The 17,276-nt window shown below is 36.2% G+C and overlaps 1 protein-coding gene across 3 annotated transcripts in view; it reads left to right on the forward strand.

The window, feature by feature from the left end:
• fut8b (fucosyltransferase 8b (alpha (1,6) fucosyltransferase)) overlaps positions 1-17,276 on the forward strand; it is a 241,257-nt gene that overhangs the window by 197,626 nt on the left and 26,355 nt on the right. For all 3 annotated transcript variants that reach the window (XM_022684459.2, XM_022684479.2, XM_022684488.2), the window contains one exon: positions 2,848-3,085. In XM_022684459.2, coding sequence (XP_022540180.1) covers positions 2,848-3,085 — 238 coding nt within the window. The remainder of the gene's footprint in view (positions 1-2,847; positions 3,086-17,276) is intronic.

Raw genomic sequence — 17,276 nt, forward strand, 5'->3', positions numbered from 1 at the left:
AACAACACTTCTTATGTCTTTCTTTCAACAATGGTTTTCTTCATGACACTCCTTCATAAAGACCAGATTTGTGGAGTTAACAATTTATAGATTCCCTCACCTGAGCTGTGGATTTCTACAGCTCCTCCAGAGTGACCATGGGCCTCTTGGCTGCGACTCTGACTAGTGCTCTCCTTGCTCGATCTTTCACTTTGGGTGGACGGTCATTTCTTTTTAGGTTTCTTCTGTTTTTGGATGATGGATTTTTAATAACCTAACGCTGCTTTAAACTTCTCCACAACTGTATCTCTGACCTGTCTGTAAGTTTCTTACAGCCTCACTGAGGTCTTCACAGAGCAGGGATATTTATACTGAGACTAAATTACGCACAGCTGGACTCCTTTTTAACTAATTTAGTGACTTCTGAAGGCGATTGACTGCGCTGGATTCTTTTTTAGGGGTTCAGAGTAAAAGGGGCTAAATACTTTTCAGATTTTTATTTGATTAAAATGTTTAAAAGCATGTATCATTTTTGTTTAACTTCACAATGATGTGCTACTGTGTGTTGGTCACTTCAAATGTGGTTGTAAGGTGACAAAATATAAGGCTATGAAACAAAGCTACTATGGTGCATCTTCTTTTCACAGCTGAGAGGTGTGTCTGGCCTGTTTGCATGGGGTCTGGCTGGAGCTTAGGAGGTGGAGGAGAAGTGATATTGTGGGAGGATTCACATCTCTCTCTCTCATAGCAGATTATCCAGTTGAATAGCCACGCTTATGAGGAACTCCAGGGAAAGCTAATTAAAGCTGGTTGGAGCATTACATGTCACAGATGTGGGGAGGTTACCCTTGTATTGTTGCATTAAGTCTCTCTCCATGCTGGGTGATGAGATACTGACCAGCATACCACAGCAGTGCCCCCTATCTCCCAGATAGACGTCCCCAGGGGTGCACAAATCAAGACTCCAGCAAATCAAAGTGTTCTTGAGTAGCCCAACTACCAAACTTTGCCGGAAACCGACCCTCCAACCCTCCAGCCCTCTAGACTGGAGTTATGCACCCCTGCTGTAGCTCAAATGAACATCAGAGGCAAGGTAATAGGCAATGGAAAAAGGATCAAACCCAGGAAAATCTAGACATAGCTCAGACACTGTCAACACACCAGACATTTCCTAGTGTGACTGTTATATTTTTAGCTGGCTTTCAGTAGTCTGTCCTTGGTTGCTCTCTGCTGAGGTTGAGGAATGTGGCTGAGTGACTGGTTGATACCAATACCTCAGTAAGTTTAAGACCTTTATACATGCCATAATTAATGTTTTATTTTAAATATTTTATATCTACAGACTCTACAAATTCCAACACGTTCTTAGAGAAAAACCAAAACTTGTTCTTAAGTGTTCAACTAACCATTTAAGACCTTTAGGATAAAATATGATGTGCAGACAGTGCAGAGTGCAAAGAGTGGATTGCGCAACATTGCACCTGGTAATTATAGGTGAGGCAAAATGTGATTTTACACATGGATACAAGGTATTCAGTCTTAAGCATACAGGACATCGGAGCAATCTCACTTCACATGGGTCATAATGTACGTGCGCTTAGAAACACTGGCATAAAAACTTAATACTAGGCCTTTTTTGAGCTACTATAGATGGTTCATTTGGGTCCCTATTGTCGAGTTGCAAAATCTGTACATGCAATTTCTGTCATTTTTGAATAATTGTAAATATATACATACAGCTCTGGAAAAAAAATAAGAGAGCACTTATAAATGATGAGTTTCTTTGATTTTACCAAATTGAAAACCTCTGGAATATAATCAAGAGGAAGATGGATGATCACAAGCCATCAAACCAAACTGAACTGCTTAAATTTTAGCACCAGGAGTGGCATAAAGTTATCCCAAAGCAGTGTGTAAGACTGGTGGAGCAGAACATGCTGTGAATAAAAAACAGGGTTATTTCACCAAATATTCAAATATCAAACTTTATGAATATAAACTTATTTTCTTTGCATTATTGGATGTTTGAAAGCTCTGCATTTTTTTATTTTAGCCATTTCTCATTTTCTACAAATAAATGCTCTAAATGACAATATTTTTATTCGGAATTTGGGAGAAATGTTGTCTGTAGTTTATAGAATAAAACAACAATGTTCATTTTACTCAAACATTTATCTTTAAATAGTAAAATCAAAGAAACTGATTCAGAAACTACAGTGGTCTCTTAATTTATTCCAGAGCTGTATATATGCATGTGTGTGTGTGTGTTTGTGTGTGTGAATGTGTCTATGTGTATGTGTGTTTTTCTTTCATGTTTTGTGCCTGATGAAGGCCCTAGATTTTAAAATGCTGCAAGTATTATTCAATTTCCAGCGCTTAGTTTAGTTGTTTTTACAGTGTGCCGACATTTTTGCCTTAGAATTAGAATAGTCACTGACACGCCAAAAGTCATGGGATTCCAGTATGTAAATTTATCATGAGGACTTCATGAGGGGACGGCTTGGGAACGCTCACACCTGTATAAGTTGTGAGATGTTATCTTAAGAGTGGTGACAAACACTAATATCCACAATTTCCACACAAGTTTGTGTGAGGTCTGATAGTGGGTGCATTCCATTTTTGAAGATGTGTGGGCAGTTAACATTTCTTAATCTGCAGTGTCACTTGAGCACCATAAATACATAATGGAAGGCATAACCAGAGTGATGATCATGAAAATGCAACATTTGACTAGAATTATATATATTCATTTTTTGAATGACAGTTTTTGCACATCTAAACATTAAAAAAAAAAAAATCCCCAAAACAATAAAAATAAAGTCTCTCTTTCTCTCTCTCTCTCCTCTCTCTGTTTTTCTGTGCTCCCAGAATCCTCCAGACTGCAGCAAGGCACGGAAGTTGGTGTGTAACATTAATAAGGGCTGTGGTTATGGCTGCCAGCTGCATCATGTGGTTTACTGCTTTATGATCGCATACGGCACCCAGCGCACTCTCATCCTGGAGTCTCACAACTGGCGATACGCCAACAACGGCTGGGAGACCGTCTTCAGACCAGTCAGTGACACCTGCACTGACCGCACTGGAGCATCAACTGGACACTGGTCAGGTAAGCAGGGATGATCTTCATTTTTTATTGAAAAGGTACAATCAGAAACTCATCTTGACTTCCACAGTTCCCCTGAACTGACATTGTCTTAGTTCAGAAACAGCAATCGCTTAGTTTTTTTTTAGATCTTTAGCAGTTTGCTTGGAGGAGCTTATTTGGATAAGTGTTACTACAAATAAAATGAAAAAATGAGAGAATTTATTAAGCCTGGTCTTCTAGTTGATTTTAGTTGAAAATCTGCTTTTAGCTTCAGTGGAAAACTACTGGAATTTCCTACAAGAAACGAAAGCTCAGCTCGCTGGGAACACTAAATCATTTTAAACCTTTAGTTTCTAATCACCACCAGAAAGCCTGTGACTGTTTTAAATGAGTTTTTTTTAAATGAGTTTATATTTTTTCTAATTATTTGAATTTGAATGTATTTTATTTTTATTTTTATTATTTTGTATTATTACTTTTTATTTTTTATTCTAATGTTTTATATTTTAATTCTTATGTTCTTGGTTCATTATTATTCATTTTATCATTTTTTATCATTCTTATCATTTTACTTTTCTTTTACTATTATCTTTTTTATTTTATATTTTATAAATTCTTGACTTTTGTTTTTATGGTTTTTTAGAATTTTCTATTTTTTTATTTTTACATATATTTTACTCCTATTTATTAAATGTTGATTTAAAATTAGTATTTCTTTTATTTTTTACTTTTTTTTACAATTTTATTCCTTATTATTTCTAGTTTCTTATTAAATGCTCGGGTCAGCCTCAATGTGTTCCTAAGTGAAATAAAGGTTGATAATAAAGGTTTGGTACATAATCAAACTTTAGGACATTATGTTTGGGATATCCTTTGCAGGTCTCAGTGAGGGTTTTATTTTATTTATTTTTTATTTTATTTTTTTTTTTCAGAAAATATAACACAATAAACCCAATTTAATCTTATGTAGAATATACTGAATAACGGATTTGATGAAAATACAACAGAGTTTGAATCTCAGCTGTTCATTCATTGAGTTAGTTTGATTTCATCAGCTTAAGCGATCCCAAATGTATGTAGTATTTAACTTAATTATTCCATTAAGAAGTGGAAATAGATTTCACAGTCTAGAGGGGAGAGCTGAGTTTAAAATATGCATTATAATCAGTCACACTAATGACTGCAGAATCAGAGAGGAAGTCAGTTGTGATATAGGAGGTGTTTAATCATGTATTTAAGTTTAACTGAGTAATCATTATAGCTGTAGAACTAGAACTAAAGAGAATTGTCATTTAGAATTTGTGTTTTTTTGATGTTTCTGTGTTTGTGCAGGACAGTTGGAGTGACTGGGATTGTAATATAGTTTGTAGATCAGAATGAGGACATGGGTTGGTTTGGTTGGGCAGCTATTATTTGTCATTATAAGTTTAATAATTACTTTTTCAGTAAAAAGGATCAAAAAGGCCTGAAGGAAGTCTGTACACCGACTAAACCCCCCCCCCCCCCACCCTTCCGTGCACTCTCTCATGGCTTTAGCTTTGTACTGTGGTGCTAATCTCTGTGCTGCAGTGTGCAGACTGAAGTGTAGCTCAGAGGAGACACATTTAAACGGACACAGAAAAGCACAACTTGATGTCTAGCAGAGCGTGTATGATAGTGTATCACATAGTGTTTAGTTTTATCTACAGCTTCCACTTACACCTGTAACAGCACAACATGATAAAGCAGAGGTTCAGTGGAAAAAAAAATCCTCCAAATGTATTTAATACGCCATAACACTTCCTGTTAGAGGCTTAATTCTGTAGTTTTCCTGCAGCTACCAGCTTAATGTAGCTATTACGTTTTGGAAGCTTATGTTCACCAGTTTTAATTGTGCCTAAATTATCACACATTAACACATGCATACACACACACACACCTCTAACCATGTAAAATTGTTTAGTAAAGGATTGCTGGGTCCTGACACTACGGTTTTCTATACAGTATCTGCTTAAATTATGTCTGTTCATTTAACCATGTTTATTAATAACAAGACTGTTCACACAACATTAAATTTTCATTACAACCAAATCATGCTTCTTATTTATTAATGAGCTACCCGTGAGAAATACTTCATAAAAGAATTACAGCATGATCTGTTGTAAGGATAAATGTTGTCAGCAGGTTGTTATGTACTCAAAAGTCACTCAAACTTGCATCTGCTTACATGTATTCTTGTGGATTTAGACATAAATATACATTTAAGACAATATTCGAACACATTCTGAAGGTATCAATGCTAATTACTGGACGCATTAAGGAATTTTGCCTTATTTAACTTCTGACAGACTTCTTCTGATTGCAAAATTCTGTTTAAACAAGACCTGAAACTAAAAAACATCGTTTTGAGTATTAAAAATAGACTAAATCCAATTTTAACTAAACAACATAGTAAAAGAATAGAACTTAACATTTCTGATACTCTTAATACTGAAAGTATTGTAGCCAAATGTGAGCAGTACATCTGTTTGTGTGTTTGTTTATATGTGAAAAGAGTAAGTAGTACCATAGTACAGTATGACAACTGTATGGCAATTGATACTTTACTATAGTAAAAGTTTAGTTAATATATTATAATGTAACTTGTGTAATAGTGAAAGTGGTAATACTGTATCACAAAAAATATATATTAAAAAAGTTTGGGCACCCCTATTAATCTTAATCATTTTTAGTTCTAAATATTTGGGTGTTTGCAACAGCCATTTCAGTTAGATATATCTAATAACTGATGGACACAGTAATATCTCAGGATTGAAATGAGGTTTATTGTACTAACAGAAAATGTGCAATATGCATTAAACCAAAAACCTCATTGAGCTTTGAACTTCATAGCCAGGTGTATCCAATCATGAGAAAAGGTATTTAAGGTGGCCAATTGCAAGTTGTTCTCCTATTTGAATCTCCTCTGAAGAGTGCCATCATGGGCTCATCAAAACAACTCTCAAATGATCTAAAAACAAAGATTGTTCAACATAGTTGTTCAGGGGAAGGATACAAAAAGTTGTCTCAGAGATTTAACCTGTCAGTTTCCACTGTGAGGAACACAGTAAGGAAATGGTAGACCACAAGGACAGTTCTTGTTAAGCCCAGAAGTGGCAGGCCAAGACAATCCACAGGCCACCTCCAAAGAGCTGCAGCATCGTCTTGCTGCAGATGGTGTCACTGTGCATCGGTCAACAATACAGCGCACTTTGCACAAGGAGAAGCTGTATGGGAGAGTGAATGCGAAACAGCCATTTCTGCAAGCATGCCACAAACAGAGTCGCCAGAGGTATCTTTATAATCTTTTTTAAAGTTTAAGGAACCTCCACATGAATGTAAATGTTCTATAAAGGATATGACATAGAATCTTTTATGTAAAAATACTGGACCTTTTCCAGTATAACACAGTTCTGATTTCTCACACCTGTGTGAAGCACATATGGTCTCCATTACAGAGATGCTCGCTCCATCAGATTAGCAGTGAAACACCTTCAGCCTGGAGATTCTTATAGTAGTAATTTGTACGTGTGGATTTGAGGACACGCTGAAATGTTCTCTACACTTTGTGTCCTAATTAACACAGTTAGGGCTGCTGGGGGAATCGCTTATCAGAGACACTCTGCCCGAAGTGCTCCAGCCTCAAGAAAAGAAAAAAAAAAGGAAAAATAGTGGATCCCTTCTTTTCTACTACCCCCCAACCCCCACACCCTTTTGCATGAGCTGGCAATGTTCTTATATAAGTACAGAAAGACTCAAGAATATTTTTTGCTGTTAAATATTTGATGGCTTGCCCAATTTAAATTCTGAGCATGCTCCCGCGTGCCCTGCACTTTGTGCGCAAAGGCCCGGTTCGTTGGAGGAGCCTGGCTTGCTGCTTTTCAGTTTTGTTTTATTTTATTTATTTATTTATTTATTTATTTATTTATTTTTGGTTAATTTTGTAGGGAGAGCACATTTTTTGCAGGAGGTTATTTCATTGGCTGGTGATTGAGTCCTAAGAGCCAGGGCTGCTGTATAAAAGAGACTTAATTAGGAGAGGCTCTTCTGGTGCCAGACTTCATGTGAAAGCTGAACTGCAAATTGTGGAACAAAGTGTGTGTGGTGGGTATGGGGTTGTGGGGGGCTACATGTCCTGAGTCATTTCTTTAAGAGCCAGTCAGCGGCCGTGCTGTTATAATGCGAGAATTTTACTTTGTACCCATTGCTGACACTTACAGTAGATGTGCAAATGCACACACAAAGCTTGTCTAGTCCCTTTGGATGAGTATCACCAATAGAAATGGACTCTGAAGCAGATAAACATGACCCTATTGGAACAATGTCTAAGACATAAACTAGAGGTGATTTAAAAGCCTCCCAGGATTGTAAAGGACTTTGTTGTCTCTTTGAAATTATGGTGCTCCATCGAATACCTTTAGAATGAAGTGGGGTGGTGAACATCCAACATCCTGACCTCACCTCAACCTTATTCTGACTGTTGAATGCATTTACATCTTCATAGCAATAGTAATGGTAACGAAAATGGAAATGGTAGAGACAGCTACTCCAACAAAAGCAAAATAAACTCCTTATACTACCCTCAATTCCGAAAGCAACGATGAATGAGCAGGTGTCTTAATACATTGGTCTGTATAATGTATTTAATAGAAAATATAGAAAATGACAGAAATGATACAAAATGAGTGTTTAGTGCATCCACTTTATAGTTATATTGCAGCTTACATTTTTCAAGAGACTCAGTTTCAGTGTTATTGGAGAAATCTGCAATATGTTTGTCCACATAAACAAAGTTTAGTAACATCCGAATGATCTATACGAATTATAGAGTTTGTTTTATGGTGATAAATCCAGAGTCTTCATGTTAAGCCAGCGTTAGCTTAAGCCATGGGTACTACATTACTACATGACTTTTAAGGTCAAAGCAGATTAAAAACAGTCTGGAAATTTCCCAGAATTTCCTCATCCTGCTGAACTGAACTGAACCAAAGTCTTTATAGAGAAGTCAGTTCATTTGGCGGCCATTTTGGCAACGCGGGCGTGCATTTATATAACCTAATGCAAGATCAAGCTCCTATCTGTTTGAATAGGGGGGAACAAAATACTCAAAATGAAATTCTAATTGTCATTTACAATTAGACAACATATTTTACATCACTGACAAAATCGAAAAGAAACAGCATGAACAGTTTGTAACCTTTGGCTCAAAAAGGCACAAAAATATCTATTTTTCTGCTTGTTATGAGTACTGCTTCTACGCACATCTCCACAGCGTAAGAGGGATTACCCACTAGCACTGACTCTCCTCTGCTCTCCACACAAGCAGCAAGCTGATTGACTCTTTTTGTTGATGGGCAGGACTGGCATCATGATTACCTTCATGAGAAATCCATAAATATTCTATATTTACATAGCAGTCAGCCTTTTTAATTACAAATATAAGTTCAACATTTTATCTCTGCCGAAATGTTTCTTTAACCCAGTCATTAAACATTAAATGGGAATCTCAACCATTTCCTAAAATCTTTGTATAAATAAACAAAGCAGTGGCTGCCTAGATAACTAGCTAACCTAGCTAACTTCTCGGTGGTCACTCACAAACCTTATGTGATGTTAATTAGGCAGATGAAAACCTGGAAAACTGAATATCAACGATTTTTTACATTTTTACAGCCTGTTTACAGCATATGTGAACTTTAGCTTTTTCTTTAACTGTTGTAGTTAGCTTAACATATAATTAGCTAGCTAGCTAACTCAGCTAATGTTAAAACCAACTGTATACATAGCTATATTAACTAGGTTTAAATGCTAACTAGCTAGCGTTAGCTTTCTTAGTGAAAGCCCTTATATTAAAATGTTGAGTACATTATTTTGTAACGTTACTGGCTAACCTTCCTTTAACCTTTTAAACATTGCTAAACTTTCTTATTACATTCTCTGTTAGCTGGGTTGTTCTGGGGGATTTATTGACCATTAAATGGTAGTGTTAGTTCCCTAAAGCAGAACAGGAGAAGTTTCAGGAGTGTCAGTATTAGAAAGGTTTTTTTTTTTACCTCAGATAATATAATTATTTTGTTCAAATGTAATTATTTTGTAATTGTCTTAAATGCAAATACACGTTATAACATGTAGTGATCATTTATTGTTAAAGTGTCTCCAAATATCACAATTCCTGTTGTATCATCATTCCTTTTCGTCTCTCTCTCTTTCTCTCTCTCTCTCTCTCTCTCTCTCTCTCTCTCTCTCTCTGTCTCTCTCTCTCTCTGTCTCTCTCTCTCTCTGTCTCTCTCTCTCTCTCTCTCTCTCTCTCTGTCTCTCTCTCTCTCTGTCTCTCTCTCTCTCTCTCTCTCTCTCTCTCTCTCTCTCTCTCTCTCTCTCTCTCCCCGCCATGTCTCTCTGGAGATGCTAAGTGACCTTTTTAATCAGTTTCAAACAGACCTTTGCTTCTAGCCATGCGCTACTCACAGTAAAACCCTGAGAGAGAAGGAGAGAGATGGAGAAAAAGGAGAGAGAGAGAGAGAGAGAAGAAAAAGCGTGAGAGAGGGTGTCACCTTGCGATATAATATTCTGTGACTTTTAAAGCAACTTTCTCTCAGCAAGCTTTGAGTATATGGAAGATAAAACTTACCCGCTCTCTCGCGGCCCTCTCTCTGTGACTCTCTTTCTTTTTTCTCTTTGTCTCTCTCTGTCTCTCGCTCACTGGGCCAGTTATATGAGCACAGTGCTAAAAGGATGTCTTGATGCACCCACAACCTATACTCCCAGTGCGTCTGATACTGAGGTTTGATTTACCACGACTGCAGCCGATCAAACTCCACACAGGACAGCACCTCCACCACCCCCCCCTTGACTTCGCACTCATCAAAGACTGAGTTTAATACTCACAACAAAAGAGAGACTGAAAGTTTAGTGATGAAAAGACTGCAGTGTTAATAAATAATAAAATAATAAAAGTCCTTTCCCACCTATTTTTGTCTGCTGGAGATAAGTTTTTCTTTACTTTAGGTTTAAAACTACAAAGAATCTTTGAACCTACATAAACTGAAACACAGCACATATACTAAACCAAGCGTATTTTATGCTGCTGTGGCTTCTAACACACATACAACTTTTTTATTTATTTACTTCAAACTAATCTTTATTTCTTTATTCACTTTTCTAAGATATTGTTCATGAAAAATTGCAGACTGACATTTCTTTTTCAAATTGTTCGCAAAAATGTTCTTGTTAAAAGCCACTTACAGTTAGTTTTCATCCACATTAACTGATGTTTTCCATGGGACCCATCATTATAAAAGCTTAGCTGTGAACAATTCTGCAGTAAATGTCATGAATCTGATGTAGACTTTCTCTTAACACTTTCCGCAAGAAAAAAAAAAAGAAGAAAGTTCTCTGAACATATTGGGAAATGTGGCTTCTTTTTTGAAAGAATCATTTGTTTAGAGTTTAAATCAGGGCCAAAAACTCCAGCCAGGCCCATGCACTTTCCCTCTGACCCAGACTCAGCCAGCCCCATAAACTCTCATTATTAGCCTGAGCCCAATAGTAGGGAGTTACAGTTTTCCTTTTGTGTGATTTGTTATTTTTCTATATTGTAATTGTCATGGCATTACTTTTTTATTATTATTAAAAAATAGCATTAAAACATAGGCCTACCTCACACAGCATTTTCTTAAACCCAACCAGACAGGGCCTGAGAAAAGTAGTGGGAAACCTTGGCCCGACCCAGTCTTAGTTTGGTTCAGGCTCATCAGGACAATCTAAACACTACATTTGGTTTGGTTGGTTTGATTCAAAGTTTATTTGCATTGTCAGAAAACCCTTTTGTGGATGATTCTTTATAGAGCTCTATAGAAATAGTCTGTATAATACAAGAAATGTTTCAAGGGCAATTCATTTCACAAATTCATTTTATTTATTTATTTTTTTTTAGAAAAAAATGTAAACCCATGAAACCTTTTTGTAGGTAATGTTTGGGAATATGCAACTTGAAAATTGCATAAAAAATGTTTTCAGGAACGTTTTAGAATAAAGAGTTGCATTAATTCTATTTTGAATATCAGCTGGATTCAATTAGATATCCTATCCGCCTGGGTTCTTAAAACCCAGCATACAGCTCTGGAAAAAAATAAGAGACCTCTTCAGTTTCTAAAACAGTTTCTCTGATTTTGCTATTTATAGGTATATGTTTGAGTAAAATAAATATTGTTGTTTTATTTTAGAAACTACAGACAACATTTCTCCCAAATTCCAAATCAAAATACTTTCATTTAGAGCATTTATTTGCAGATAATTAGAAATGAGCTCAGAAGTCAATATTTGGTGGAATAACCCCGGTTTTTAATCACAGTTTTCATGCATCTTGGCATTTTCTCCTCCACCACACACTGCTTTTGGATAACTTTATGCCACTCCTGGTGTAAAAGTTCAAGCAGTTCAGCTTGGTTTGATGGCTTGTGATCATCCATCTTCCTCTTCATTATATTTCAGAGGTTTTCAATTTGGTAAAATCAAAGAAACTCTTCATTTTTAAGCTGTAGCTTGCACCTACTAGTGTCCACAAAGCCTAGTGTCTTGCCTGCTCCCATCTGCCTGATCTATTCATGCCTGAATGACCCACAGTGACACAGGACAGGCTGGTACTTGTGCAGACTCGTCCATGTTTATCTATCGTCATCCTTTTCTGCTTCAGTGTCTTCTTTTTCGTGGGGTCATCTGTCCTGCAAAGTTCTGTCAAGGTTATTTAACTTTGAGTGTTTTTTTTTTGTTTTGTTTTTTATGTGAATCGATGCAGTGCAGTGGCTTATATTGCTTTATTATGTGCATGCATTGTGATGAAAATGAGAAAAACATGTTTTTCTCTGCAGATAAGCTATTTTAATCCCACTTACTTCCACAAGTCAATAATCGAAGTGTACGAGCCAGACTCTCTCAGCCTGTTGATTGCTTGTTTGCTATGACCACGGGGTTGTATATTTGATTTTACCTGTAAGTTATGTGCAGACCCATGCTGGACCCGCGTCTTGTTCAGTCCTTAGATATTATGTTTTTCTTAAGAAAACTTCTGAAGCCCCGGGTCCTCAGAGCTTAATCACTTTTGTTCTGTTAATAAACATATTCTTTTAGCTTGTGTGGAGGCCTAATGCTGCCCTCGAGTCATGTCTGGAATATAATATGCACAGAAACACCACCACAAACTATAAATATAAAAAATATAAAAAATATTTACCTCTGGGAAACTTGGATTTTTCCATAGGCTCTGACTTTGAGTTGTAATAAAAAAGATGATTTAGGAACTGCACTCTATTTTTAATGGTTTACTTTTGTTCAGCTGTGAAGAAAATACACATTACTGATATTTCTACTGGATTAGAATATCATTAACCTAAGGCTTTTACTTTGTTCTAGCTTGTTTTGTTTGTAGCAATTGTAAATATACTTGATCACAGAAGTTAAGAAAAGTAAACAAATGTTACGTTTTATTTCCCAAAAAAAAAAACGTCTATAGAATTCACGTCATGCTTAGCAGTTCCACAGTTGTAAATATAATCTAGTATGGCCCAAACCCCTGATGGACGGCTGTGGGAGGCAAACCTGAATGACTATTGGGCTGGAGTTCAGAGCAGTTACTCAGTGTATGTTAGAAGCCGAGGCCCCATGTTAAGGAGTGATAAAGTGAAAGATTTCATGTAATTATTGGATACATTCTTGTAAAATAACTTATTTTTTACGGTTTATATCTGTTTTAAATGTGACCGTATTTTTGGGGTTTTTTTTACAGACATTTTCTGGCATCTCCTGCTGCCGGAAAATTACCTTTTATTTTTAACAGTGTAAAATAAGTGGGAGATGGGGAGGTGGAGGGTGCAAAGTTGTTCAACATGAAAGTGAAGTGAGAATAAAGGTGCATATAGGGCTAAGTAGGGGGGGTTACTGGCATGGACTTTGTCCCAAAATTAAGTTATGCCATAACCGAAGTTTAATTGAAGGCAGCATTTGTCTCAAACTAGCCACTGGGTGAACCCCACTATAACTCTTAACTCAGTTCTTTAACCCTTTAATGTAACCAACAAACCTTTTTTGTTTTTATAATAAGGATCTGGTAAACAGAAGAAGCCACTTAAGGAAGGGGTATACAACATTAACAACAACAACAAACCACACATTTAAAACACAAGTGAATTTAAAGCCGTTCATTTATAAATATTTTAATTAATAAATATTAATTAGAATTAATTAGAAAAGAACAGCCAGCACTAGATCATACTTAACCTCCTGAGACCCTGCATCCTCATATAAGGACATTACATTTCTGCTTCTCTACACCATGATTCTTACATTTTTTAAATGTTGGCGACACTACATGTACCATCTAGTGGTCGCATGATAGCATTACAATCAATTGATTGAAAACAAAATGACGGGAATCTCAGTCAAAAGTCTCTACAGCCAGTTCAGGCAGAAACACGAGCCAGTTAAAAATCTGCGTCCAATTTTTTTTGGATCTAGTTTATTTATTTAGTATAGAAATCTAAAATGTTGTTTTAGACTAATTTGGCCCTTCTGATCCTGTTTTTGAATTAAAAATAATAATAATAATAATTTTTTTAATTTGATTAGGTTTGCACACCAATCTAAAGTCTTAGGGGGTTAATTATATTTAGCAATATATATATATAAATATAGTAACAGGAAATATCTTTCCAACTGTGCTGAACTGAGGTGCACAGCTTTCAACACATGCCTTTACAAGCACGTGCCCAACCACTTGTATGGATACCTCGTGTTTACTCCTGCCCCCTCCGCCCTGTGCTTCTCAGGCAGCAGCAGCATGTCACTCACACAGACACAGAGACAGCACTGTGTATCTAATCAAAACATTGCAACATGACGTGTTTGATTTAATTGATTTCACACGTCCTGTGATGTGACCATTGCGCATGCGCACATCACGATGGCGATGCTCAAATTATGTATCCCTCATCTCTTATTATTAGTTTCAACAAGCAAAGAATCTTGTTAGAGTTAGGCAAGTTTGTTAGATGTGTCCTATCAGTGTAATCTGGTCTTTTTGTTCTTGAGTGTTACCAGTGGTTGCATCTCAGGTATACCCCTGTATTACCATTCATGAAGGCACCTCTTGATTGTTGACTTTGACAATGATAAGCCTTGTGTGTCCTTGACTAGAATACATTCTGTGAAAGGGCTATTTTCACTTAGAACTTCACTTGTCTTCAGTTGTCTTACAGGTTCTTTGATGTTGCTGAGCTTCCCAATGCATTCCTTCTGTTTTACTAAATTGAGTTGTTTTTCCCTCTCCTGAATTTACTTTTCTTTCTCTGTATGATTTTGATTTATTTAGTTTTTTTAGCCTAATGGTGGCCTCCTGTACTTACAACAGTATCTCTTTGAACCACGTGTTTTCAAGTTACTTTGCAAACAAAATCACGTTCATCACATTTCATGTGATTTTCATTGTGTTGCTGCTGTCTGAGCTGTATGGGACTTTAGGTAGCTTCAGGGCTCATTGATGTCATTAATGTTATGGTTTATTCCCTCCTCCCATCTATGTTTTTTTAAGAGGCATGCGTTTGTGTGATTTTTATACGACGTTAGTGATAGAGAGTAACATATTTTATGGGTGTAATTTACTTGATTTTAGAGTTTGTGTGTTTAAATCAGGTGCTCACGTGTCCCAGGAAAGAGTGGACCAAAAATTAAGTTCCCAGCAGCATTTTTTTTTTGTTAGGACATTACCTGTTAAAGATGATCTGATTTTCCAATATTTCAGCTTTTTTATAGGATCATCCATGATTTTATGTGATGTTGTATGTTGTAAAATTAAAGAAGGGTTCCAAAACTTATCATACAGTGTATACCCAACTTTAGTGATGCTGTTACTAATTTTAATGTTAGTGTTCTAGGGATAAATGTATTATAAAATACCAAGGTAACAGGCCACAGTTTTTTTTTTTCACCATGGACATGATTCTGTGATTATTCACCACTATTGTCTTCCATGGACGATTAGGAATTTTGAGTTCCTGAGTTCAGCACTGCGCTCTTTTTAACCAGAATGTACCAAACTGTTGATGAAACCTAATGATGGTCTGTTTCTCTTCCATTAAATGTTCCTTTAGTGGCTTCACAGCAACAGTTTATAAATGTAACACTTCCAACAGGACCTTTACCTGCTTTACCTGATTACCTGATGGATTAACAGAAAAATAGCTTATTCAGCCTATAAAATAGCTTTAAGACCATTTGGCCAATTACTTTTGAGCCCTTGAAATGAGGAAGCTTTGTAGAAAATGTTGCGGTACCACTTTAAAATAAGACTACCTTTATAAAGACTTTATAAATTGTTTACAATTAGTTTATAAATGGTTACTAATTAGGTTGTAAAAGCCTTAAAAAGCCTTAATAATCAGTTATAACACATACGTAGAAAGGGCAACAATATAGATGGCTGTGGGTTCACTATTTGACAAACAACAGGTCATTGTTGCCCTTTCTACGTATGTGTTATAACTGATTATTAATGATTTTTAAGACATTTACAACCTAATTAGTAACCATTAATAAACAAATTGCAAACCATTTATAAACCCTTTATAAAGGTAGTCTTATTTTAAAGTGGTACCAATGTTGCAGTTTATAAATGCTTCATAGGACAGTCTTCTTTTTAGCCCCTTAAAATAAACCCGAAATTCTACGTTTTAGTTGTATCTCGCTCGTTTCAATTCAAATCCACTGTGTTGGCATGCGGAGCCCAAATCATTAAGATTGTGTCGCTGTCCAAATCCCTCTTTTCTATTTATACAGATTTATGTGGTATAAAATCGCGACACATTTTAATGAACACCGTTTTAATTCTTGTTTTTTTGTGATTATTTTTATTTTCAATGCTGCAAAAGTTTATTGGGTAAAACTTTTTTTCCAGTGCACGCAAACAGACACTAAGCTCTTTAGTAATATGCATTGCATTAATGACTAAAGCCCAGTGCTTAATGCCTCATATGCATTGGATTTGCTGAGGTCACATGTAAAAGTACTGCAGTGGTAAAGAGAGAGTGCTGCCCTAAGCAGCAGTACGATGACATTATGAATAGGACTTCATTACTGCTGCATACATTTTGCGAGGTGTAGCTCTGTTATTGCTTAGTTTTATTAATCTCGCCCAAAACTTTACATTTTGTCTCTGTTTGTATTGAACATATACAATGTGTCTAATTGAAGCCTGAAACTGTCACAAAGGACTCTGTACATCAGACATCTCTCTCTCTCTCTCTCTCTCTCTCCCTCTCTCTATCTGTCCAGCTTGCTCCCTGCAATACAAATAGCATGATTAACGTCACTATTCTGCTGACTGTGCACTTCCAGATAAATCCTGATTTAGCTCTGTATTTAAATAGCATACCAGCCATCAGCGCTGTGCATTTATGAGCAGAGGATGATGTATTGGGCATTCAGCTTTATACATGCTGTATAGATTTTATATTCAGTCACATTGTTCCCAAGAGATGAGGTCAAATATAAGCACGGCACCTTTTATCCTCCCATGATTTAATGTTCCATGTGCATTTTATAGTGACATTAATCATTACATGTCAAATGTTTTGCCTTGACGGTGAGGACAGGATAGTACAAAGTGCACAGGGATCTTTAAGCTGCTCTCTGATTTCCCTGCTCTTTTACACCAGCTATATATATATATATATATATATATATATATATATATATATATATATATATATATATACAGTGAGTCCAAGAAGTATTTGATCCCTTGCTGATTTTCTTCGTTGGCCCACTAATAAAGACATGATCATTCTATACTTTTAATGGTAGATGTATTCTTACATGGAGAGACAGAATATTAAAAAGAAAATCCAGAAAATAAATCTAAGGAATATATATTAATTGATTTGTATTTCATGGAGTGAAATAAGTATTTGATCCCTTAGTATTCATTAGCAGTTCTGGCTTTTACAGACCAGTTAGACACTCCCAATCAACTTGTTACCTGACCTGAAGCCACCTGTTCTCACTAATCACTTGTGTGAAAAACACCTGTCCACAGAATCAGACAGATCACACAGATTTCAAGTCTCCAACATGGGTAAAACCAAAGAGCTGTCACAGGACCTCAGAGTCAGAATTGTTGACCTTCACAAAGCTGGAATGGGCTACA

The sequence above is a fragment of the Astyanax mexicanus genome, chromosome 1 (assembly GCF_023375975.1).
Source record: "Astyanax mexicanus isolate ESR-SI-001 chromosome 1, AstMex3_surface, whole genome shotgun sequence".
In the NCBI taxonomy this organism is placed as follows: Eukaryota; Metazoa; Chordata; class Actinopteri; order Characiformes; family Acestrorhamphidae; genus Astyanax; species Astyanax mexicanus.